The sequence below is a fragment of the Penicillium arizonense genome (genome assembly GCF_001773325.1).
Source record: "Penicillium arizonense strain CBS 141311 chromosome Unknown PENARI_contig003, whole genome shotgun sequence".
NCBI lineage: Eukaryota > Fungi > Ascomycota > Eurotiomycetes > Eurotiales > Aspergillaceae > Penicillium > Penicillium arizonense.
The window spans coordinates 1-24,004 of NW_019173280.1; the positions used below are offsets into that span (position 1 = coordinate 1).

General features: G+C 48.0%; 10 protein-coding genes across 10 annotated transcripts; 5 read left to right on the forward strand and 5 right to left on the reverse strand.

Moving 5' to 3' along the window:
* Positions 1-11: 11 nt before the first annotated feature.
* On the reverse strand, positions 12-2,243 carry PENARI_c003G08718 (transposase; the record flags this gene model as incomplete). Its single annotated transcript, XM_022628607.1, has 3 exons — positions 12-107; positions 164-359; positions 1,117-2,243. Coding segments are annotated over 3 exons (1,419 nt in total), but the record flags the coding sequence as incomplete, so codon positions are not given.
* Positions 2,244-2,712: 469 nt separating this feature from the next.
* Positions 2,713-3,506, reverse strand: PENARI_c003G01732 (uncharacterized protein; the record flags this gene model as incomplete). The annotated part of the gene is made up of 2 exons (XM_022628122.1): positions 2,713-3,018; positions 3,072-3,506. 2 exons carry the CDS (start codon positions 3,504-3,506, stop codon positions 2,713-2,715), a joined length of 741 nt encoding a protein of 246 aa, XP_022491830.1.
* Positions 3,507-4,630: 1,124 nt separating this feature from the next.
* Positions 4,631-5,297, reverse strand: PENARI_c003G06485 (uncharacterized protein; the record flags this gene model as incomplete). Its single annotated transcript, XM_022628451.1, has 2 exons — positions 4,631-5,125; positions 5,223-5,297. The coding sequence occupies 2 exons, from the start codon at positions 5,295-5,297 to the stop codon at positions 4,631-4,633; spliced, it is 570 nt and encodes a 189-aa protein (XP_022491611.1).
* Positions 5,298-5,595: 298 nt separating this feature from the next.
* PENARI_c003G10095 (uncharacterized protein) lies at positions 5,596-6,030 on the forward strand (the record flags this gene model as incomplete). Its single annotated transcript, XM_022628707.1, has 1 exon — positions 5,596-6,030. One exon carries the CDS (start codon positions 5,596-5,598, stop codon positions 6,028-6,030), a length of 435 nt encoding a protein of 144 aa, XP_022491677.1.
* Positions 6,031-8,062: 2,032 nt separating this feature from the next.
* On the reverse strand, positions 8,063-11,184 carry PENARI_c003G02667 (glycoside hydrolase family 31 protein; the record flags this gene model as incomplete). Its single annotated transcript, XM_022628179.1, has 5 exons — positions 8,063-8,067; positions 8,172-8,804; positions 8,863-8,996; positions 9,051-9,186; positions 9,255-11,184. 5 exons carry the CDS (start codon positions 11,182-11,184, stop codon positions 8,063-8,065), a joined length of 2,838 nt encoding a protein of 945 aa, XP_022491942.1.
* An 84-nt stretch (positions 11,185-11,268) lies between these two features.
* Positions 11,269-11,743, forward strand: PENARI_c003G08530 (uncharacterized protein; the record flags this gene model as incomplete). The annotated part of the gene is made up of 2 exons (XM_022628593.1): positions 11,269-11,340; positions 11,366-11,743. The coding sequence occupies 2 exons, from the start codon at positions 11,269-11,271 to the stop codon at positions 11,741-11,743; spliced, it is 450 nt and encodes a 149-aa protein (XP_022491457.1).
* A 4,665-nt stretch (positions 11,744-16,408) lies between these two features.
* PENARI_c003G03148 (uncharacterized protein) lies at positions 16,409-16,900 on the forward strand (the record flags this gene model as incomplete). Its single annotated transcript, XM_022628211.1, has 1 exon — positions 16,409-16,900. The coding sequence occupies one exon, from the start codon at positions 16,409-16,411 to the stop codon at positions 16,898-16,900; it is 492 nt and encodes a 163-aa protein (XP_022492024.1).
* Positions 16,901-18,351: 1,451 nt separating this feature from the next.
* PENARI_c003G08920 (uncharacterized protein) lies at positions 18,352-18,716 on the forward strand (the record flags this gene model as incomplete). Its single annotated transcript, XM_022628620.1, has 2 exons — positions 18,352-18,553; positions 18,610-18,716. The coding sequence occupies 2 exons, from the start codon at positions 18,352-18,354 to the stop codon at positions 18,714-18,716; spliced, it is 309 nt and encodes a 102-aa protein (XP_022491824.1).
* A 1,638-nt stretch (positions 18,717-20,354) lies between these two features.
* On the forward strand, positions 20,355-21,455 carry PENARI_c003G01337 (aldo/keto reductase; the record flags this gene model as incomplete). Its single annotated transcript, XM_022628091.1, has 4 exons — positions 20,355-20,506; positions 20,556-20,820; positions 20,874-21,201; positions 21,253-21,455. 4 exons carry the CDS (start codon positions 20,355-20,357, stop codon positions 21,453-21,455), a joined length of 948 nt encoding a protein of 315 aa, XP_022491881.1.
* Positions 21,456-21,913: 458 nt separating this feature from the next.
* On the reverse strand, positions 21,914-23,487 carry PENARI_c003G05305 (uncharacterized protein; the record flags this gene model as incomplete). Its single annotated transcript, XM_022628367.1, has 4 exons — positions 21,914-21,919; positions 22,018-22,277; positions 22,349-22,439; positions 22,516-23,487. 4 exons carry the CDS (start codon positions 23,485-23,487, stop codon positions 21,914-21,916), a joined length of 1,329 nt encoding a protein of 442 aa, XP_022491443.1.
* Between the last annotated feature and the right edge of the window lie 517 nt (positions 23,488-24,004).

Sequence of the window (24,004 nt, forward strand, 5' to 3'; positions counted from 1 at the left end):
GCTATTCCCACCTCTTGCGATGCCTGTTGTGTCCCTCCACGTCCTCTGCCGCGTCCACGGCCCCGTCCACGGCCCCGTCCGCCTTCCTGAGAACCCTGTTGAGCTTCCTGGGCCGTAGGTGAAGCTATTCCCACCCCTTGTGATGCCTGTTGTGTCCCTCCACGTCCTCTGCCGCGTCCACGGCCCCGTCCACGGCCCCGTCCGCCTTCCTGAGATAGCATGAGCTCGAAGCCGGAGGGGTCTCGCTAGGTGGAGGTGTCTTGGGTGCTTGCTTGGGTGCTTCCTTGGGTGCTTGCTCCGCCGCCGATGAAGTTCCTGGCGCCTCAGGGGCGTCCTCGCCGGCGTACTTGGAGAGGATCCTGGAGTAGGAGTAGCGGGTTAATAGGAGGTGCAAATACACTGTACAAATGCCAGTGTTAATGAAATAACTCAGGCTCAAAGCTCTTCTCCTCTTCTTCGTACTACATGATAAGATGAATGCATAGAAACCCTGCCGTATTCTTCGAATTATAGCGGCAAAGTGGAGGAATAGGCGGCTTATCCTCTACTTCCGGTAGGTAATGGTTGTAGACAGCCTTCGTAAGCTTGATTGCTTGCAATAAAACCCATCGATCTACCAATTTGAATAGACGCCAGAGATTCGTAGACCTTCTTACCTTCTCATTCTCGATCTTAGCCGTGACCTTATCGAATTGAAGCTTTATAGCATTCTCAAAGGTGCGAAGAACAACTAGTAGATCATTGGTCGAGACTTGAAGGTCTTGCTTAAGCAGCTAGTGAGCTCCCTCAGTCCGAGAGGTCGAAATCTCATTGAGATGAAGGTATCCGGAGGTGTATTCATAAAGGAAATACTCAGGGCAGTCGTCTAGCCATTCAGTCTGTAGATACTCGAGTAGAGGCATAAAAATCGGCTCTTTGTAGCATTCTTAAAGCTATTTCTATCTCTCCTATCTCTCTTCCGTAGTGACAGCGTAGACGACACGAATCCACCGCTTTAGCATCATCTTCCACGCTTTATCGACCATTTCTCGAAGCTCTCGGTCTCTCTCTGCCTTCGTCCGACGCTGTGAGGAAGCTGAGGAAGCGGATGTATTTGCTAAAGCTTTAGTCTCTTACCGAGCTTTTGCGAGCTGCTTAGCAAGTAGCGGACGCGCTTTCTTTAAGATATTCATGTTGATATGCCATAGACAGATTATATGCTTTGTAGAAGGGAAGACAACCTTCACAGCATTCATTAGCGCCTGCTCCTTATCGGTAAGGATGGTCTGGGGTGCTTGAAGGCCGAGAGCTTCGTAAGCCTCTGCAAGACAGCTTAAAATGACTTCGTAGCTATCATCCTTCTCGTCTTTTATGAAGGCGAAGCCGACGTAAAAGGTTAAGCCCGTAGCAGTGAAGCCGACGATATCGAGCATTGGAAGGCCGTACCGGTTAGTTTTGTAGGTGCAATCCATTGAAATAACCCATAAATTTGTCTTAAGTAATGCTATACTCGTCTTATGCATACAGAAGAGGGCTGTAACATGATTCTTATCGTTAACTTCATACTTGAAGATCCATTCGCCGTCCTTTGGAAGCTCTATCAATAGAGCTTGAAGCGGAGTACGGCCGGCAAGGAATTCAGCATAAAGCTTCTTCCGGAAGTTGTAGATATCCTGGGCATTAAGGCAAGTCTCTGGATTGTCCTTTCGAAGACCATGAAGGACCTGACGGGTAGGAAGGCCCTGCTCAAGCTGCTTTTTGACGCTATCTGATACCGTAGAAAGCTCAATGCTTCGCTGAATTGGGTGGGTTGACAGAGGTGACGGACCATGGTTATGTGTCGAATCCTCCACCGTAATAGACCACCTACCCGTCTCGAGACTTAGCCGAAGCGCTATACTGAAGGGACAGTTATTGGCAAGTGTCGTAGTCTGGCGCTCCGGAGGTCTATCAGGTCGCTTTCTTATCGGACGACCTCTGTCACAACATAGTCGGACGGTCTTCATGACCCCTTTCTTAGTACGTTTTGAGCGGAGAATTGAGACTGCATAGCCATATTGACGCCCTAAAGCATTGATCGTGGTGATTCCGTGCTCTGGCGTGTCGTAGTACGTATCGAGAGGGGGTAGCGGGAATGTATGGAGGCTTGGCGGCGGGTCTTGGAGGCTTGGCGCGGTGTTTTGGAGGCTTGGCGGCGACGGTGGGGACTCGGGAATAGCTTTAGGCTCAGAATCGGACGGCAAATCAGGCTGCGAGGAAGCCATCTTAAAGGAGAGTGAAATGCGAGGGAAATGGGTGAAAAACGCGAGAGAAATGGGTAGTAAAATGGGAGGTTTGAAGGTGTAAACAACAATTATTTTGAATTCCTCATTGGGTACTACAGTGGAATAGGAGTGACCTATTTTTACTAGGGGTCTACATAGTAATTAGAGGTACCTCGAGTTCTAGTCTATCTGCAGTGAAGTGGTAGACCAGGTGGTAATAAAATAAAAGTTCGGCACAAAAGCGGTGAGAAAAGCGGTCAATTTATGCCTGGTCTGTAAGGCACTCAGGCCAAATTCAGGCCAAATTCAGGCAGGGGGGGTGTAATTACTGAAGGGGGGGGTGTAATTACCGATCCCCTATACAGAATGAACTGAATTAATCGAGTCACTTTTTCCGGTAGTACAATACTACCTAGATCACACAAGACGCCCTTTCAACACGGAACAGCCGTCCCAGTCGTTCCAACCCTCATGCCCGCTTCCTTTTTTTCGGACCAGCTGCGCCTCCGTTGTTCTGGGCTGCTTGGCCAAACAAGGAATCGATACTTAGCTGCCCCTTCTCTCGCCGATCGGACTTGACCTTCTCACTCGCTATCACAGGAGGCCGTCCCTGAACTCGACGCTGCGCATCCTCAAGCAACTCCATTTCTCGTTCACGTTGACCTTTCACCGTAGGAATCGACCAAGATCCTGAGTTTACCGACTTATGCGCCAGCTTATACTTGGAGCCCGTCAGGTGGGTTTCGTAGGTATTGGCGTCGACTTTGCGCACGTACTGTAGGATATTTGTTGGCTTTCTGACCCATGCCTGATCGAGTATACACTTACCTGGTGCCCAACAATCAACCAGTGGTACTCTGTCCCGACAGGTGCACCGCTTCCCTTGGGCGCGTTACGTGCCCGTCGCTTGTTGGTTTGATAGTCAATCCGCCAAAGATCGGGTTCTTCCTTAGTCTCCTTCCATACACCTGGCTCGTAGTTCCATGTATGCGAGCCACCGATCGCCATGCCAGAATATAGCTGTCCATGGTGCGTCTTCAAGTCGTTGTACCTGTTACTACCGATGCCGTATACTTGCTTCGGCAATGCCACCACGTTGTCAGCCTGATCTTCTTCCTGCGGGTACTCCTCTTCATCCCACAAGGAGGGTCCCGTGGAGTCGTATGCGCCTGTGCTGTGGCCGTCGCTGCCGTGGCCGCGGTCTGGGAGGTCGGCATTCGAATGTTGTGTGATTTCAACATCCGCCGTGCTCTTCTTAACCATGTTGAATTATCTGACTTTGTCTTAAATGAAAAGAATATGAGAATATGATGTGCCTATTTCGATATAGAAAGAACTGAGACAATGGCATTTCAGAGCTTTTACTTTTGAATGATGTCATAATCATCCCATAGGACATTCCGACGCTGACTAAGGTCATGCACCAATATATGCCATCGGAAGCAATTCGCGGGATTATGATTTGCTATTAAGACATAGTACGACCCATAATGTCTATGCACACTGGGTCACGGTGCTATCGAATCAAATCAAGACAATTCATGCCTTTTCTGCCCCAAAAGAATCAACCTCAAATTAGCCTCGCACTGTACAAACTTGGGTTTCGCATTCGTGAGAATCTGGCGGTAAATCTAATTGCAAATATTACAAGATCTTCTGAATGCACGAGATGATCTTACTGTATCTTACATCAGTTCATCGGAGGTACGTAGACATCTGCGGCATCTCAAGAAAAGGCATCGACGATGCAAAGGCTAGCAGAAAGATATCCTATGAGCTAGAGTGCTGTGGGTGGGGCCTTAGGAAACAAAGATAGAGATTGGAGGTAAGATTGATTTCGAATATTACTGCATAAAGAGCCAAACTCTGTGCTCAAATGTACAGATATGTTGCCTTAAGTAAGATACGGGGCCTATGTATATCTTGTTGTAATTTGCAATGTATGACAGAGAAAACTGCATAAGTAATATATGGCAAGTAAAAGAGATGATTTAAGCCTCGACCGCAAATAGAGGTATCCCTACAGGTTTTTATAATGGTAAATATATCAGCAGTAGGAAACCCCGAATTGTCATCTCAGTTGCCCGACTTTGCTCAATTCGGTGCATTCTATATATCGCATCTTATGCTGCATTCACTCTAATTATCTGTGGCTTCACCTATGGAGCCTTGCTGGAGTCTACGGCTCAATGGTGAGATCCCTCAGCTCACAACACGTATATGTGGATTATCTCACTTCCTGAAAACAAATTCAGAGCCTCGTCAAGGCCTGTCGTATTTCAGGCAGAAGTAGTACCTAACACTCCATAGGAAATAATTAATTCATTCCGATATATCTTTAGCGGTGGTTCAGTACATAAAATCGCGCGGTTTCAATTTGAACTCATCTAGGGTTTGGGTGCATACGAAGCCAAGAGGTGACCGGAGGAATCGGCTTCCTCTTCACGAGAAGAAGTCTTACCCAGGACGCGCAAGGTCATCCCAATAGCCAAACACACAACAACGACTACAACCTCCTCCAATACACACATTACTAGCTTCACAGTGACGTTTCCCTTGAACAGACTAAAGTCGGGGTTGTGTGAGAACCACATGAAAACCGAATAGTGGATGCGGACAAGAAAAAACGGCGCCGAGATGGTTACGGCCACTAGGATGCGATGCTCGCCTTTCTCGAGAGAGTCGAGGTGCCAGGCAAGAATAGCCAAGAAGAGGCACATTACCGCCCATGAAATAATGTATAGAATCACGCCGACTTTTATTTTGATGTCGGGGTTCTGCATAGCCCAGGGTGACATGTCGGCCGTGATGCTGGCTACCGTGAGCGCTAGACAGGTGATTGTCAAAGCGTGGAACAAATAGAAGACGAAATGGGGTAGTGGCTGACGACCGGTGGTATTTATGATGGATAAGTTGCTATACATCCATGAGTATTTCATGGTGTATTATCAAGGAACATGTAGAACTGATAGAACTTACGCCCTGGAGAGGAGTGCCGTACATGCTGGGAGTAACGGAGACAACCCAATAGAGCTCAAACTGCGGCAGCAACATATAGACGCATTGCCCGCTGGTTGATTATTGTTGCGAAATCGCAGCCTGTGCCCACGATACGTGCCTGGGCGAAAACATTGAGGAAGAAAAAGCCGCTGCCTCAGTAGCTGTTGTCTGCTTCAATTTTGATTATGATCTCCTGGTCTAGATCCCGCCTTCCCAGGGGGCATCAGACTCCCAAGGAGATAAAGCATTTGTCTCTCGCACTTGAGGCGTTTTATCTTTTACCTTCTTCTTGAGTGTGTCAGATATTTATCTGTTACTTATTGCCTTGAAATTTGACTATTCAAGAATTGCAATGTCTACATCAATACCTGCTAATGTCCTCGACGCTTCTGGCCTAGATCCATCTCAGAACGATGCCCCCATCGCCTCCCTACAGCTTTGTCACCGGCTTTTCCAAGGGCGCAAACACTTGTTTGCCCCTTCTGATACATCGTCCACCCATTTCTTTATCGAGAACCCGGTTCCCTATAGACATTGTAGCTCATGGGTACCAGTGTTCTACCGAGGGGATAACCCAAAATACACTCCGACTACAATGGTGATTGGACGTGCCCGCCGCACGGCCATGTGGAGCTCGTTCCGTCTGTGGTTGGGCGACGGCGTACGCGAGGTATTGGAGAACGAGAAGCGACCGAAAGCGAAAAGAAATGCGGCGAAGAAAGCAAAGCGCAGGAAGATATTTGGGTTGAAGTCGAAACCGCCAAATGAGCCACTAGAAGAAGAGTAGGAAGTCCTTGGAAAATCAGTACTAGTTGAGATGCGCAAACAGTGGTTTTCACTCGCATGTTTGAATGGGAGATAGACGGGGTGCAGTATCGATGGTCCGGAACGAGAATGTTTGCAAGTGGGTGGATGAAAGGTGTTAAGGGATGGATACATGACTTGAAGGTAAGCCGCCTAGAACTTAGTATTTTGAGGGTCATTTCGTCGATGTTGCTGCAGCTGACCCTTTATGCATTAATAGCTTAATCGAAACTCTGATAACGCTCTTATTGCGACCTTTGAAAAAGGTCATTGGGCATCATATTCCAAATACATAAGATCTGAAGGACCTCCGAACAAAACGAAGCAGTTGATTGGCAAACTCCAAGTCAACAGTCCATCAGCTGCAACTTCAAACATCGCTACACCTCGCATTAGAACATATTATTCTACATTGTCTAAAATCACGGGCCGAATTGATGATGCCATCACCGGAATACAAAAGATGGATGAGCAACACTTGAACCTTCGTGGAATCCATGCTGGCAACCTCACGGTGAACGCGATTGTACTGACATGCTGGATTGTCATAGGGGGGAAACATCGGCTTCGATATAAAATTCTGGATGTTCTTGAAGAGATTGGGGAGAGTGCTGGAGGCTAAAATCTGATTCACCGTCGTCCTTGTGGTATAGGAGAGGGGACTTCGGGTCGAAGTCGAATTGGATCTCCATGTTACGCTTTACTGTCACTGTAAGTGGCGTTCTTTCCTATGTGAGAATTTTTCATTTATTATAAAAAGCAACTCTTTTGAATCACTTCCTACTTCTCTCTGGTGAGATGTAACCCTTTTAGTGGCTGGCCGCAATGGGTCCCTTTCTTTCTGTCAACACATACTGGGCCACCGTCACCAGCCTATGGCCACCCGCGAACTCTCACTGTTGCATTTTTTTTTTGTCTTTTTGTTTGTTTTTCATTTGTTGTATAGGGAGGCGTAAATATTTGGACTTACATAAAGGAAAGCTCCCGCAAAGGCCTCCTAGCCCCGAAAATAGCAGTAGGGGCAAACACCTCAGCTAGTGGCAAAACTATTAGAAGTGGGCTAAGACGCCGAAGGAATGGCTTATCATTTGGGCCCCATCCATCACCGTACTACTTCGCCCCGTAGGGCAAACGTGTTCATAGACGCTATGACGTTCCAGCAATGCTGGAGCTAATAGATACATGTAAGCGTTTTTGTACTTCCTTTCCATTCAATACCATTAAACTTTTGGATAGGCAAAATCCGCAAGACAGGGGTTCAAAGAATGCCAACAATCTCCCTGATGATGTGCCCTCCATCACGTCAAACATTTCCCTTTAGAGCTGACCTTTAAAATAGGTTGGCGCAGAGCATGGATAGCAAGCCAATTTCAAGCAACACCACCTGAAAGGAGGGGGAAGCAAATACCCAAGGGAGTGATTATGCCCAGCCTTGGGGTGCTAGTGCCATGCGTCGTAGGGCAGGATTGTACTGGCCCCCTGACGGCAGTTTCACCCAGGTTGTCAGAGGCAGCTGGGCAAAGAAGCCTCACGAACTTCTAGTATCCGTTTTGTTAGAGCCCCAATTTCTGGCTTCCATACAGTTTGTTTATGAGGGTTCCTATATTGCTGTCGCCTGAGATGAGTACACTCGATAGTGTGGCTTGGATCTCTCTGGGTTTCCAGATTTTGCCAGCAAAGTAGATGGGTTGGTCAATTTATACGGAAAAATAAGACAATCACTTCGTCCACATAGTCAACAAGGTAAATAAAAAGATTTCGTGTTTATTGAAAACCTCTGAAGCTTAGGTCAATGACAGAAGCATAGATTTCCGGGATAAGTCCTGGGAAGTCCTGGCTGAGGGAGGAAGAGGGTTGTCAATTATGTCCACTTGATAAGAACGAAAACAGATGAGCTGAGTGGTTAGGGTTTATCTTATTATGACGTATATGCAGTAGGCTTTAAGAGAAAAGTTTATGGTTAAATTAAGAACAGTCTTTGCATTTTGAACTTACGCCCTTATTCATGTATGTCCTCATACTACTTTTTGACTGTGTCTTGTGCAAGGGATGCGTGGCCCAAACCAAGCAGCGATATCCACCCCAACCTAGGATCAGATCACACTAACCTTATATGAGACTGACCGGTCAAAGGCACATCAACATGAAGCACCAGCTTCTTATTCTCCGCATTGTACTCGGCATCACGGAGTCCCTTCGGCTCGCGCTCCACGCCAAGAACAGTGATAGCCTCAATAGTGACACTAGCCTCGTACTCAAATGAGCCAGTCATGCTGAGCTTACCCTGCGCGTACTTGAAGTCGATCTCCGAGACGGCATCCTGCACAACCGACTCGCCGTCATCGAGGTACAGCGAGCCCTCAGCGCAGTCATCGAGACCCGGCGCAATGACAATGTTGAAGCCCTTCTTACGTAGCGCGGTGGTGGTGTTAGCGCTCTCGATGCGCTGCGGGTAGACAATGCCCCCCTTGTAGTGAACCGTGATGTCCGTGTAGTCGACCTCGGCGGAGATGTACTCGCCGTGCCCGCGGACGGGGTTGCCGGTGCCCCATTCGTAGAAGATGTCGTCGGGGAGGTAGTAGTTTATGCTCGTGCTGTTCTCCTCTGTGACTGGGCTGACAAGGATGCCGTCGCCGTAGAAGAACTGCAGGTCGATGGGGTAAGTGTTGGGGTCGTTTGGGTAGTTGAAGAACAGAGGGTTGAGGGCCGGGGTGCCAGTCTGGTTCTGTTTGTAGATGGCGGTGTAGATGTAGTCGACTGCATCATTATCAGTTCTAACTTCACTATCGGAGAGGAGGGGCCGTGCATCACTTACGGAGCTGGTATCTGATCGAGATTCCTTTGCGCGCGGCCTCAGCGACTGTCGGCCAGCGGTAGAACTCCTGGGGATTCGCAAAGATTTCGGCGTGGTTACGGAAGAATGTGTAGAATGAGCCAAGAGCTGCCCATCTGTTGATCTATGTTAGCTAGAGCTGCCCATGTGAGGCGAGATTCAGTCCTTACCTAGCACAGAGCGTCTCCGTTACATTACCACCGAAGCCGCAAACATCGGGGCCCACGACAGGAATTTGGTACAACGATGCAAATTGCAGGATCTGACTGATAGAGCTGCGGTACCAAAGCCACCCAGAAACATTATCTGCAGAATATTTAGCATGAGTCGGTGGCGTTGTCAATTGAATGGGTAGACGCCAGAAGCATTCTTACCTCCAAGCCAGTGGGACACGTCCTTGCCGGAGCCAGCAAACGTGCTTCTCGTAATGACCAAAGCGCGGTCATCTGGGCGCCTGGAACGCATGGCATTGTGGGAATGCGAGGACATCATAGCTCCGTAAAGGTTGTGGGTATCATATTGAACATATCCGCCACTCTGCACCAGATCGGTGTCGGCAGTGCTGTCAGCAAGCGTGGGTCCAGCGCCGTTCTGAATCATATAAGGTGGCCTGATGAGCTTGCGATTTGGAAGACCCTTGCACTCGTCAGGTCCACAGCCAGAGCCAGTTTGTCTGCCGTGCTGCCAGCCAGCACTCGAAGGAGCCCAGTGGGGCCTGGCAGAGCGCCAATGACCAACACCGAGGTTGCGGCGGGAACGAGACTGAGGTTGATGACGTTGGACAACAGTAGTTGAACGCTTTTCATTTGCGTTACCGGAAGCAAAGTTTGGCTGAAGACTGTCCGGGAATCCAGGGATAGGAGCATCCGGACCATCGCGGACTGGTGGCGGCTTTGGAGGGTCACCATCCACCTCCGCGAAATTCTCCGGGGTGGTGTTGTTGCCTGGGTAGGGGCGGTTGAAGAAGTTTGCGGGCTCGTTCATGTCGATCCATAACGCGTCAATGTCCGGACCATTCGTTCCGTCGAAGAATTCCAAGAACTGCTCATCCCAGTACTGCTGCGATGCGGGATGGAACCAGTCAGGGAAGTAGCTCGGGCCAGACCAAACGACTCCCTGGTATTCGGAGCCATTCCTTTCCTTCATGAAGATATCATATTTGAGACCTGCATCGAGCCCCGGATTGGATTCCTTGTAGAACACGGCGGGATCGACCATGACTACGTAATGTTGATCCCTCGCATGGATTGTGTCCACCAGGTCTTTGTACAGATTGGCCGGGAACCTTTCTGGGTCAATGGTGAAGATGCGCCGACGGTCCATGTAGTCGATGTCCGTCCAGATGGTTTCCAGAGGGATATTGTTGGAGGAGTAGTTGGCGGTGACAGCGGCGACCTCGTAGACGTCTTGGTAGCCGTATTTGCACTGGTGATAACCAAGTCCCCAATAAGGAGTCATCAATGGGAGCTGAGTGATTTCCGCGTACTGCATGGCCACATCGCGCGGGGAGGGGCCAGCAATGAAGTAGAAATCAAGAACACCGCCGATGATGTTGTACTCGAGGTACTGACCACCCTTGTTGTCGATGAAGATATCCATGCCGTTGGAGTTGAGTAGGAATACTCCGTGGGTGCCACCCTGCCTGTGGTCAAAATATATCGGGTGAGCGCCGTACAGGTTCTCGCCTTGAGGCGTCCCGTAGGCATCGCGGGTGTAGATCGTCCGAGTGTAGTTGGTCGCGTTCAGCATGAACGCGTCGCTGTGCTCACCCAGTCCGTACAAATGCGGGTTCTGTGGCAGATGTGTCTTGACATAGACATATTGGCTCTCGAACACCAGCTTGTTTCCCGTGGTATCGAAGATCACCTCTCCGGTATCAGTCCGAGACACAGTGAATGAGAAGGGGTCGGCATTAAAGTCGAACATGAGCTTGGCGTCCTTCGGGGAACACCATTGGCCGAAACCGGGGCGCGGGAAGACACTGTCTGGAACCTGATAGACCGTGTTGTTGGTGTCCAAGATCTTGACGTGGAGTCGATCGCTGGTCTGATACTCCACCTCCAGCTTCAAGTCTGGGAGGTCAGTCCCGAAAACATTGCATGCCGGCCCTGCGAGGGAAAGTTCCGCGTAAAATCCAGACCTAGTCTCCCATTGCTTTGTCGCCTTGTATCCTGGGCATTCGGACAGGTCCTTTTCGTAGAGGTCATTGCCGGGGTCATCGAGATCCTCGATACCAGCCTGACTCTGTGCCCAGACACAGCCACTCAGGGCTGCAGCCGAGGTGAGCAGCTTCTGGAAATACATGATGTCGCCTTGGATAGCGAGCGATGTCACGTACGCATACTGTCCTTATATATTTCTCTCAGTGTCTTGGTTCCCTTTGCCAAGATGGACCGTGTGATCAGCGCGGAGACTACAACATTCGCCAAGGCCGCGATCCCCATCCCGGAATCGGGGACGGTATTTCAACTGTCCAACTCTGGAGCTGGAGACGTTCATTGTTCCTCTCGTTCTTGAGATCACCCGCATCAATGTCGTCGAGGTCTTCGTGGGGTATCTTGCCCTGGCATCGCAGTATAGACATGTGCTTCACCTGCAGATGAAAACAAAAAACAGCGACATCAACCCCGCGCAAGCTGTCGGCAAAGCCAGCGATGATCCCCAGTCCTTGGCATTTGCCGAGCGCTCCGGTAAAAGTCCGAGAAATGACGCTGTCAACTCCACTCCAAAGTCGAAGACAGCGATACTGTTGGCGTTCATCGCTTTCAATCGTCCGGCAAATATCCGTGGTTGCGGGGCTCCACAGGGTTCCAATTTCCTTCGAACCCCCACGCTATGTTTCGTGTCTTTCACATTTTCATGATCTCAGCTTCCCGAGCTCTTCATCACCGGTGGTGGGTGAGGCATAATCATTGAACAAATTGGCTGCTTAAGTCACGCAGTAAGATACGGTCATCCAGTGCAGTGGGAGGTAACCATCTAAGAGTGGAATGTGAGCTCAACTCGTTCGACGGTTGCGACGAGTTCCTCATCTTTTTGATTATTCAGGCCTCAAATTCCACCTTACAGTCGAGAGTCCCATTCCTTTATTGCACAGCCCCAGGGTTGCAACCGATTAACTGTCGACAAGTCTAATCCGACTAAGACCACAAAGGTGGTAAGATGGAACAGTACAGTTCACTCTTCCTGCTAATATGTCTGAGCCTAAAGCATGCTGATTGTTATCACTGTGTACCTGCAATGGAGATGGTTGGAAATAACTTGTCATGCATACTGAGTCAATCGACATCTGATGTGTGGAATGTTTATCAAAGTTACAGCTGGGGCTACAGGTTAAGAAGACTTGTCTTAGTCATTGGATTCAACGCGAGCGATCACAGCATACAGCAGCAATCAAGAAGCTAGATTTGGTGGGAAAGAAGTTTGAGGCGTGCTGCTGATAGTCCAGAGCTGTCAAAGCTTGCGATTTCTATGCCCCGAATGTGGTTCGTCCCAATTTCCGATATCACAGATTCTATTGATTGGTATATTCTCTATGTGACCTCATAGAAGCGCCAAGGACAAGCAAAAATTGCGCGACGGCATGGAGAAACTTGAGTGCAGAGGAGTGAGTTCTGAGCTATTTGAATGATCCGTTTCAGTGGCTCGTGCTGCTTACTTTGGGCTCAAGTATGTTCAAACAGTCCCACTTTTGACTTTACTTCTTTCTTCTTGCTTTGTTCTCTCCCACTAGGATGTACACTTTTCCTTCGGGGAGGCAGTTTATCATAAAATACAGGTCGTTCCTATGGACCTTATCGTAGTGCAGTTTCACGGACCATGATTCGGGATAAAAATAGAGGATATACTTGGCAGAATCGTTAAGGGCCTATGGACTTAACTCCATAGGCCTGCAGAGCTGAGAGCCGTATGTATATCGAGATGAAAACAAATCTCGCCGTATGTGGTCTCATTATCGTCACCTCATATCAGACGGGGTGAAATTTTATTCTTGAACTCCTGGCCATTGAACTCAATGCCGTTCTACTTAGAGCATAGACTGGATTGAATTAGTGCCCTCGATAGGACTATGGTTGCATCTTGTAGGATAAATACACTGGTAGGAATTACAGCGTGGAGGGAGTGTTTCGTCTTCTAACCAAGCAGGATTGTTGCTCCAATACCTATCGCCCACAGCATCGCTCTTTTGAATAGTCTCGAAGGACAACCAGACATATCTCTCTACTCGTCCCCCCTATCGGCCGTAACCCTGACAGTAGCCGCCCTCAAGGTACAGATCATCCATGCCGTTCGAGCCAAGACGCGAATAAAACTCGTGTTCAGTGGGCTCCAAATCAAGCTCAGTGATTCTCGTATCTCGTCCCAGTCCTAATGACCGGAAACCTAAGATTTAGATTGGTGACATCCAATCATATTCCCGCTGCGTGCTTCTTCCAAATCGGTCCGCTAAAAGGGGTTTGCCACTTGTCGAGCAGCTTCCCAGACCAGGTGGGCTCAGTATTGATTCTTTTGTATACAATCTCATAGTCACAAAATATAGCTGCGATGCTATTTGAGTATTGAAATGGGGATGGCACGATGGCAGTCTGACATAGCAGACGGGTCGGTATCAACGGAGACAGCACTACCAACCACTCTCATGTCCAATACAGACGTAGAGAGCAGTCTCTGTAGGTGGCTATCGTACTAGAAATGAAGCTGTCTCATGAAAGAAGAATCTGGTGGAAAACTGTAGTCATATTGAGGATGGTAGGATGCTGCTATCTCTAGGAAAAGACTGCATGCAAGCTTCCTAAGGCATTTGTGATACCTCAGGCCACTAGTACGCTACTGTCATAGGTTCCACCACTACAGTATGTATTTTCGTACATCTCATGGCGAGATAGGCGAGGGCATTTTCGCTCGGCTTAAGAGGCCACCAGATAAGCCAAGGTAGGAAAGGCGTGTCGTGTACGTTCCAGTATCTTAGATCATAATCCGATGGACATTTATAGCCTGCGGATGTCGCCCCGTCGTCCGTATGATATGATCAGTCTCCAGCTTCTCCGACTACCAACGAGCAAACATCGTGTTATAGTGAATTCCCCGTATAACACAGATATGCTCGGTGAATTCCATCTCTTCTCGAGTTTGACGATCGGTCAGTCGGATGTAACGACCCACATTTCCTTCGTACGCGACCATTTGTTGCAGGATATCCTTTTTCATAGTCGGCAGATCGAGCGGCGGCGGCTGCCAAAGTAAGTTTAGCCTCTTCAGGAGTGAGAAGAAAATGAGCGTCATGGTCATCTTCGGTATCCCTTTCTTCGGGTGCAAAGTCTTCATTGGGGATTTTAGAACACAAGTATCGCCATTCGAGACTCCAGCGGAGCCGTGTCTCGCCATTCACGTAAGAAGGTGCGACTGGTCTGCCAATGTTGATAGATCGACTGAAATCATCCATCACGGTGAATTTCAGGGGCAAAGATAAGATCCTCTAGTAGATCCAATTCCCGCCTGTCATATTGCCCTCTCTAGCCTCTTCGTCAATCGACATGCCGGGGAGCAACTCAGGCTCAAGCTCCTTATAGAGGTTGACAAACCCGGCGACAGCACAGGCCCGGCGAACTTGATATCGTGTCAAGGGTAGCGCCGGGCGAGCTTCCGGTATGTATCTTCTTCTGCGAGGTCGGGGTTCCAGATACAGTACAGCTAAGCTTATGGGTTTCCCAGATCATCCGGAATGATGTTATTCATCATAGGTCGGGCATTTCGTGCTCGGACGAGCTCAGGGGCCTTTGAAAATCCGTGGTGACAAGGTTCAACCACATCCGGACTGAGGGCGAATTCGTACGAACAGTGAAGTCAGCGTATCACTGACCAGCGTGCGGAGGCTCAAGTTCTGCGGTACAGCTCTACCCTGCATGGCAGCAACACATTAATTATAGTCATAAAGAGGGGTTTCATAAGATGATGCATCTGGGCCCAATTTTACGGTGCGATCCATATCGCTTTTTCTGTCGGGGCGGTCCATGATAGAATGACCAGGTGCGCACCAAAGATGACTGAGCATGACTTGATAAAGTGGGGAATGAGAACCCGTGCTTGCCAAGCAGTCACGTGAGAAGCGGCTCGTTGTTCCTTGAGCTATCGTATGATAGTCTCTAGCAGGAATTTCGGTGCACCTATGTAAATACGTGGGTGCTTGACTTTGGGTGGACGCACGGACGCAGCAGTGTTTAAACATATGATTAGGCTCATATGGGGCTCCACCATGGAGCGGGACCCACCAGAGCCGTAGTGTGAGGGCCGAATTGAACCTCAAACCCTAATACTTTCCTGTGTTGACTTGCTCCTAGTCGCCTGACCTTGGGATCTTCAAAGTTAGAAAGCTATACAGTAATATCAGCGTTGTTTTTCGAAGGTCGCATGGAGGGTCTACATTGGGGAGGGCATACATAGTCTCTGAGTTTGTCGAAAACCCCGACTTTGCCTTGTTGTTGTTGTTGTTGTTGTTGTTGTTGTTGTTGTTATCAGCGTAGTCTTTCATAGTCCAACGTTTGTAATCATGACCGCCTGACCCTCCAGATTCCGATTTCATGTTGATAGTGGTGATATCTTTCGCCTCGAGACAAAGTCCGGAATTTTTCTTCTCTTCAGGCTTCCTGACGGGGGTCGTAAAATACTTCACAAAAAGTCGCTGTCCATCTTCCTGTCGAAGCTGCACAACACACACAATTATGCTTCTTAAAGCCATAACAGCACTTCCTAGGGGGCTCCTAGTCCCCAGAGGTGGACAGCGTCGCTTTGAATGCAAACCATCTAAGCAGATCTCCATCGGCAGGGAGGAGATACCGCTCGGGTTTGTGGGACTGACCAGGGGAAGGTGTAATTTTGCGACATAAACAGGTCTAGTTAGTTCTTTGTCATGACTAGGATGCCTCAGCAATCAGGCGCAATTCGATGACCACACTGCCAAGTCCTCACTATACTTATGAGCGGTTCGCAACGACCCGGGGCTCTTTCCTCCTAAGTAAGAACCGTTAGATAGTGGGCAAAGGCAAATCTGCCCGAGACGCTCCAGAAGCGAAGTCCGATCATATTGGCATCCTACGGGTTCAGACCTATCCAATGTGTCGCCGAAGTTGCCTTACGAACCATTATGACATCACCATAACTCCCTGCGAACACCCACCCCTCTGTATACTTACGTGGATATTGATCTCTATCTCCGCTTAAGCTCCCTTCCTATACCGGCTCTTCAAGGCTAGCAGTCCTGCATACAAGAATATCAACAAGGCAGCTCGAACAGAATCTTCGTCACCTACCCGGAACCAATGTTATGAAACCGCAGACGTTCTTGTTCAACGTCCTCCTCATATCTCCCATCGCCTATGCAGAAGGAAAAATCAGCCTTCAATGGGCAATCTGCGACCCAAGTCCACAAGATACGCTTGCAAAACTTAGACTAGGCGCAGCCCCCCCCTACAAAGAAAATCCAATCACCTACTACGATGAACATCCCCCTATCCACATCAGCTCTGGTATAATGTTCCGCACCAAAACAAACAAAGGCCAGCGATTCTCCACAGTGAAAGTCCGCTTTCCTGGGGCAGTTCCTGATGTTCCGGACTTTGTTGACTGCTCCTGGGGCCAATATGGCACCAATCCGCCATCCTTCGCCTGCGAAAAACGCTGTCCTTTGGACAGTAAAGTTTGGCAGGAGGAGCAGGTGCAGTTCGCCGAACAATATGAGACTGTCGACTGGGATGCGCTGCGTGCGTACGGGCCCTATCAGAATGCGAAATGGAAGGTGCGGGTCGAGGGATACAAGGCTAAGTTTGATAATGTAGTTGCTGGGGACCTGCATCTCATGGAGGTCGAGGTGAAGGTGCCCTGGGAGGAGTCTCATGACGCGCTGCAGGCAATCACGCAATATCTAAACGAGAGGGGCGTTGTGCTTTGTGAGCCGCAGGAAGGGAAAACCATGCGGCTATTTCGTGCTATGGGGTACTTTGGTGATGAAAATGAGGAGCTGTAAGCAAAGGCGAGAAGTGAATACCAGGTGCCCGAGATAGGGAGTAAAGCTAGCGAGGGCCATTTCGTTCCATTTTGAAGGTTCCGGGATTTCGCGTGTAAATAAATTAATTTTAGCCTCTGAGCGCGTTCAATATGTCTCAAAATTAAATAATCGGTCAGCTTCCTCGTCCGCTCTCCGACTGCACCACATTAGCGTATAGAATATAGGGACGGACTAGACAAAGTTAGGCATATCCATATCTATGCACTCCAGGCTTTGTGGTTTCCTCTAATGGTTAGTCAGATGCGCCTGTAAAGCTTCAACTGAACAAGGCTTAGATACTCTGTATAATCCACTCTGATTATGCAGAAATGTTGGGAACTCAAGATAAAAATGGTCTCATCTTGCGTCGTTATCCTTTTGGGTCAATCCAATCATCATTATAATAAGAGTACCTAGCATTCTTCGAAAATCAGACGAAGTAATCCCAGAGTTATAGTATGATGCGTCTCACAGAACTGCTCTACGGATATGCACATAGACAACGTTGTTTTATCCATAGATTCTGAATGAATATTGCGAGGCTAAACTGTTATCAACTTGCAGCTTGCGGACAGACGATCAGCAGGGGCAAACTTGAGGGCCTTTGCCTGAGGATCACAAAAATCAGTCATTTAGACGCCCTTCTGAGCGTGACCAGGAGGTGAATGAGCCCTTCAGAAGGTTATTGAGTTATAGTTCTTGGTTATATCTCAGTAACTGATGCAGATAAATTCAAGCGAGAACGTACCAAATTTACAATTGGGTGATGGTTCACAACTTTCCTTTTTTTTTTTGTTACGCTTGTGAATAATTCTCGACGAAGAAGGAGCGAAGAAAAGGGTGATATTCAGTCTAAGATAGGCGGACGGAGGAGAGAAGGAAAAGAAAGGGAGAAAAGCTATCTAAGTCCATGCAGCGCATACAGTCCTATCAGACAGGCAGTGGATGTAGGCAGCACGCAGCGAGAAATATCCTGCAAAATCAGAAATCTGCATCACTTTTGTTTTTTGTGTTGTTCTCATAACGAACGCTTGAGACGGTTAAAGAGTGCTTTCCCCGCTTTTAAGTCTACAAGTAGGCAAGGGTAATTTTGGCAGCCGAACGTCATTTCGCTCCCAGTAACAGTTACATCAAGTTGGACTGGGCCTCCCTTTCGAGTCTGTGGTACTGCTGTACGTCATCGGCTATCAGTCAACCGGTGACTATCATGGCGGCGAAAAAAAAAGCAAGATTATTGGTCTAGCCGGGTAAGAAACTTGAATTAAACACGGTATGCATTTCGTGTTCGACGGGGGCATGATTACAGGGTGAAGAACTGCTTATAACTAAAGATCGCCTCCCCCCACACGCATTTTCCTTTCATCGTAACTGCGCAACGATACCATTTATATTACCCCATCCCACTATAATACCGTTCACTTCCAGCATCAATGTCATCAATCATCACTTCCATCAAGGACCTTGTCGCCTCGGTACTTGAAGTGATAGTCTCCGTGTTTCACAACGCCTTCGATGTGACCTCTGGGCTGCTCATAGCTATTGTCAACTCTTTCATCGGCACCCTCAGGATGGCGCTGCGTGCTGTAGGAAATATATTTGAAGCTGCAGGTGGCTTAGGCAAGTTTATTGCTAGTAAGCTTTGTTTCCTTTCAGCGATCTAAAGCCTTAAAGCGCTAACACTTCGAAAGGTAATATTATTGTCATTGCAATCATCGCCGGCGGTGCATATGGATATCTGCGATACCAAAGTCGACAAGGACGCCCTATTAAGGTTGGAGACAAGAAGTTGAATTAGATTAGGATTGGTAGTTTGTTGGTTTTAGGCTGTCTTGTTTTTACCGCAACAATTATCTAAGAGGTGGCTAAGATCCCTGACCTTTCCACCCCTCAAATCAACCGCGACCAAAAGATTTCTGTCAGTATCCAAAATGAAAATCAGTGTTTTCACAGCTGCTTTGTATTATCAATCCAAGGTTAGGAAAGCCAACTTGCCAATTCCGTATGGACATCTGTTGCGTTGACATCATCGGGCGTTGCAGCAAAGACCGCCAAGAAATCCTCTGCATAGAAACCACCCATCCTTGCTGGCCACAGCAAATGGAAGACACGGATATATCCCTGTGGACAGATCATTTCCCCCTAAGTCACGGAAATGGGAGTGGTGCATTTTTGTGTCTCAGCTATTTGCGCAGAGTCTCGTCTACAGTGGGGAGAAGCCTTTACTGCTAGTCTTTGAGATCGGCCGCAACATTAATAGAATTCACCGCTGTAGCTTTCGAGTGCTTCCGTCAAGTGGTGATAGACGTAGCCGTACTTCATCCTTATCCTCATCAATATCATGTGAGTAGTCTCTGATCTCATTTTGTGTGAAGATCAATGATGGGACCTTACCGAGCCGTTGATCGGAGTTGGAGTATGGTGGTTGCATGGGGTCGATTATCGTCCTGATGGTATCTCATAGAGATCTTCGTCGTCCCTTTCAGTACAAGGTCAATTGGCTTTGAATACATTTGTGTATTTGGGAAGTGTATAGTGCGAAGGTGGATAGTACTACAGGCACATGTCTATTATTTATATTTGACGGCGATGCATATCAAAGTGAAGCTACATGATCTTTGTTACACTTACACCCCTTTATTTTGGGATATGCTTCAATTCATAACCAAAAATATACGTAACTTTCGTTAGTTCCAACTTTCATGCTATCGAGAATAGCGACGTGACTCCACGACTCGACCGATCGATTTAATCTGGGCTCATAGTCGCACAAGGTCGGTCTCGATCACGGCAAAAGTGTGCTTAGATTTCAAGATTATAAAGGGGGGTCTCAGGTTCACAGGAAGTTTGGTGCATTGTTAGCTTCGTTCAAAACGAACTATGGAAAGCTCGATAAAAGCCGGTTTCGAGGTGCTCAGCAATACCCTCAAGTGACGCCGGCTGGATTAGCTCTCTGCATCTCACGGAGGTAAAGCTTGCTTCGTTGATTATGGTAGGATCGTAGCTCTTAGCGCATTAGGAGGGGAGGGCCCTCCAATCCGGTCTCTGGGTTCTTTGGTGCCTTCGGCGGGGGACAGGAGATGCTTTTAGGGTTTGTCGGACTGGCCAAGCGAAAGTGAAATTTTTCTACAGTTTTCGCAAAATGTTATTAAGCGGCAATCGCATTAGATTCCAAGGTATTCGAGTGTGGCGATGTGACGTCAGCCTATCGATAACTCACCTAAGTGACATTTCCGTGCCAAATCTGGTTTTCCAACATAGATACCCAAGAACCGGTTTGTCAATTCTACTGCACTCCGCCATAGTGGTCGGAAACGTCATTAAAACATCAGCAGCATTTCTTGGTATCTGGAGAAACTTTTGTATATTAGAATGGACGGGTGTGGCGTATCCTTCCTCGGCTTGACTTTACGTACTTTCTATCGCAAATATCACAATGGCCTCTAACGCTCAAAAAACCTTCAAGCTTGCCACCGGTGCTAAGATCCCTGCTATAGGTCTGGGAACTTGGCAGGATGAGGCTGCCCAGGAGGCAGCAGTTCTTGTAGCTCTTCAGGCAGGATATCGCCACATTGACACAGCAAGGTGGTAAGTACTTGAACAAACTTGGGAGAATTGCCGAGGTTGACACCTATAGCTATGGTACCGAGCCCGCTGTCGGCAAAGCCATAAAGCAAAGCGGTGTACCCCGGAGTGAGATCTTTGTTACGAGCAAGCTGTGGAACAACAAACACCATCCAGATGATGTAGCACAAGCATTGCAGATGAGTCTGGATGACCTGGGTCTAGACTACCTTGATCTCTTCTTGATGCATTGGCCTGTTGCCTTCAAACGTGGAGATGATCTGTTCCCGTCCGACAAAGACGGGAATCTGATAACTGATGATATTGATTATGTCGATGTATTTCCATCCAATTTTAATCCCACAGCGAGATTTATTACTGACCGATCAAGACTTACAAAGCTATGGAAGGCTTAGTAAAATCCGGTAAAGCTAAGGCTATCGGAATTTCCAACTTCTCCCGAAAGGAAGTCGAGCGCCTCCTTGCGAATGCGACCATTAAACCAGCCGTACATCAGATGGAGCTGCACCCGTGGCTCCAGCAGGAGGACTTTTATCAGTTCCACCGTGAGCAGGACATTCATGTGACGCAGTATTCGCCGTTTGGAAATCAGAATGAGATCTATGGATCTCGCGAGAAACATGGTCAGCTGGTCAATGATAAGACATTGGTCGAAATTGGGAAGAAGTATGGAAAGACTTCAAACCAAGTCGCCTTAGGTATATTATATGCTACTTCTCGATGGTTATCCAAGCTAATAAAGGTTGCAGCTTGGGGTATCGCACATGGGCGTTCCGTCATTCCTAAATCAAAGTCTCCAGAGCGAATCATGCAGAACTTCGATATCGCCTTCGAGCTTGACCCGACAGATATCCAAAAGATCGATCACATCGACAAGAAGTTACGTTTCAATGACTCGAGCAAAGACTTTGGTTATGAGCTCTTTACAGACCTTGACGGCAAGCAAAAGTGAGGTTGTCTGGAAAAGAAACTCCTATTGTAGCTTCGATGGCTATGTGGGCTTTGGTTAATACATGCTTGCGAACTCGTGAAGTTTTGTATATCGCACAACCTTTTACTATGTCTTTAACTCTAGTTGATCTGTCTTTATGTTGGCAAAACAGGCTTGGAAAGCTCGTCTATAAAGTCCAAATGTTGTATACCTACCAAGCCTACTTCAGGATTGGAGGGACGCCCTTAATTAAATGAGCCCTAAGTTACCACCTATTTGCGGAAGCCTTCTTGTCCTACTTTTCTAGTTTAAAAAGTGGGTTACAAATGATTTGGAGAAAATGGTAGATAGACGCGTAGAAGAGGTGTAAGATGATTTCAAAAGTGATATAGCCTGATATGTCCCCAGACTTCTGAGACGTGACGTAAACTCAAAGAGACACATCATCACTGGTGGAGTATTATGCTGCATCTTCACGTTCAACGCTGAATAGTAGACCTTTCTTTCTATCTGCACGCCAAACAAGCCACCAAGAAGACAGGATCCCCGTGATGGCCGCACAAAGGAAACAAAGGCAGATTACGTACGACACTCGATACGTTGGTCCAAAGACCGTGTCGTATATATGCGGCCCAGCTATCCCGCTGAACTGCGCCATGGCATTTGTAAGCCCAATACCAATACCCGCAGCCACCGTCCCTTCGAGCGCGCGAATCCGTTCTGGCCAGATGACGGGGTATGCAGATCCAGCGCAGGCGGTGGCTACAATCAAGGCAAGATACTTGACGACTGAGTTTCGGACCGTGATCAGGATGATATAGCAAACGATTGTTGTGCTTTCAACTGTTTATGTCATTAGTCCAGGATACTGGAACACCGTTTCATATGTGCTTAAGAAGAAGGATAATACGTACTCGCGACAGCAGTGGTCCAGGGTCTGATCCATCCCTTGTGTAGCACATGCCCGACGGTGTTCAGAAATAAAAAGCACGCCACGTAGGGAGGCTGTTTGTGAAGTATCGGTTAGCAATCTTTCACAGATCGCGTAGTGCGGTAGTCATTAAATGGTGACTCAACTCACAATATTCATCAACTGCGATAAAGCTGTCGAAGTAAAGCCGAGCTCATAAATAACTGTAGGCAAAGCATAGTTCACCCCGAACCCGCCTATTCCATGTCCTATCCAGTAGAGCGTAAATGTGTAGACCGTAGGGCTCGAGAAAAGCACCTTAATGGCGTCCCAGTCCCAACTTTTATCTTTACCAGAAGGCGCCGAAGAAGACAGACGGTCTTTGAGAAACTCGCGCTCCTCCTCTGTTAACATGCGAGCGGTCTCGGGGTAGTCTGGAAGGCCTAGCAGTGCCACAACTGATAGCAGGATAGCAGGAAGTCCCTCTAAAATGAACAACCACCGCCAGCCCGAAAGCCCACCGGCCCCATCCATAAAGCTGATGGCGTATGCAAGAAGTCCACTCAAGGCCCCGGCTAATTGACCCAGAGAATAAAAGAGGGCGATTCTCCATGGCATCTCGGACGGCTTGTACCAGAAGGCCATGTGGTAAAGTACAGCAGGGTAAAAGCCTGCTTCAGCAATTCCAATTGCGAATCGCACGCACATCATTCCCGGGAAATTCTGCGCAGCACCAGCTGAGCATGCGCAAATTCCCCAGGACATAATAAGGACGAACATCCATCGCGACGGCTTGAAGCTTTTGAGGAGGATTGTATTGGTTGGTTCGAATACGAGGTAGCTGTATGAGAAGATGGATTGGGTCCAGGCCCATTGCGAAGGGGTGAAACCAAGCTCTTTTTTGATCCCCGTTCCGGCTTCAAGGTTGATGATGGCAGCGTTGGAGTAGTTGCTCGAGTCGATGACTCGAAAGATGTATACGAATGAGTAAAATCCAACGAGCCAGAAGTCTATTTTTCGCATTACTCTTTTTTCGAGCTCAGCATGACGTTTGATGCCCGCATTTTCGAAATCGAGTTCATTGGGTCGAAGTGAATTAATGCTGGTGCTATTTACCTGTTCGCCGCCCTTTCCAGGTGCCATTTTTCTCTTCCGTAGAATGCAAAATTGAACTGAATAGCTCCAATCTCATTCTATATCTCTATTTAACCAGACATTCCTTAAGTATTCGAGGCCTTGGTGACAGGGGTGCTGGCATAAGCTTGTGTCATGATAGTTTCGATCACGGCATGCGCTCCCCTATTGCGCCTATCTCGAGGACATCAACTTATTCATTCAATTGAGCATTTCTTGCTCATTTATCCTTGGTATTGCGGCATGCCAAATCTAGAAGAAGCTGCGGACAATTAATTGAGTTCTTGCTACCTACATTACTATCATTGCTTATCCTAGCTTGTGTGCGCGGCAGATGAATTGGACCAGTATTTCATCAAAGCTCAGGTATAGTTATGTCCACGAAAAGCCGCAGCCGAACAAAAACAATCCAATCATGGTCTTTTTGCTAGAGTTTGACCACAAATAAGTCCCGTTTGAGTTCTGCAATCCAACGCCACTTAATCCCTACTTGATTCTTACTTGATCGGCAGGTTTTCTTAGCGCA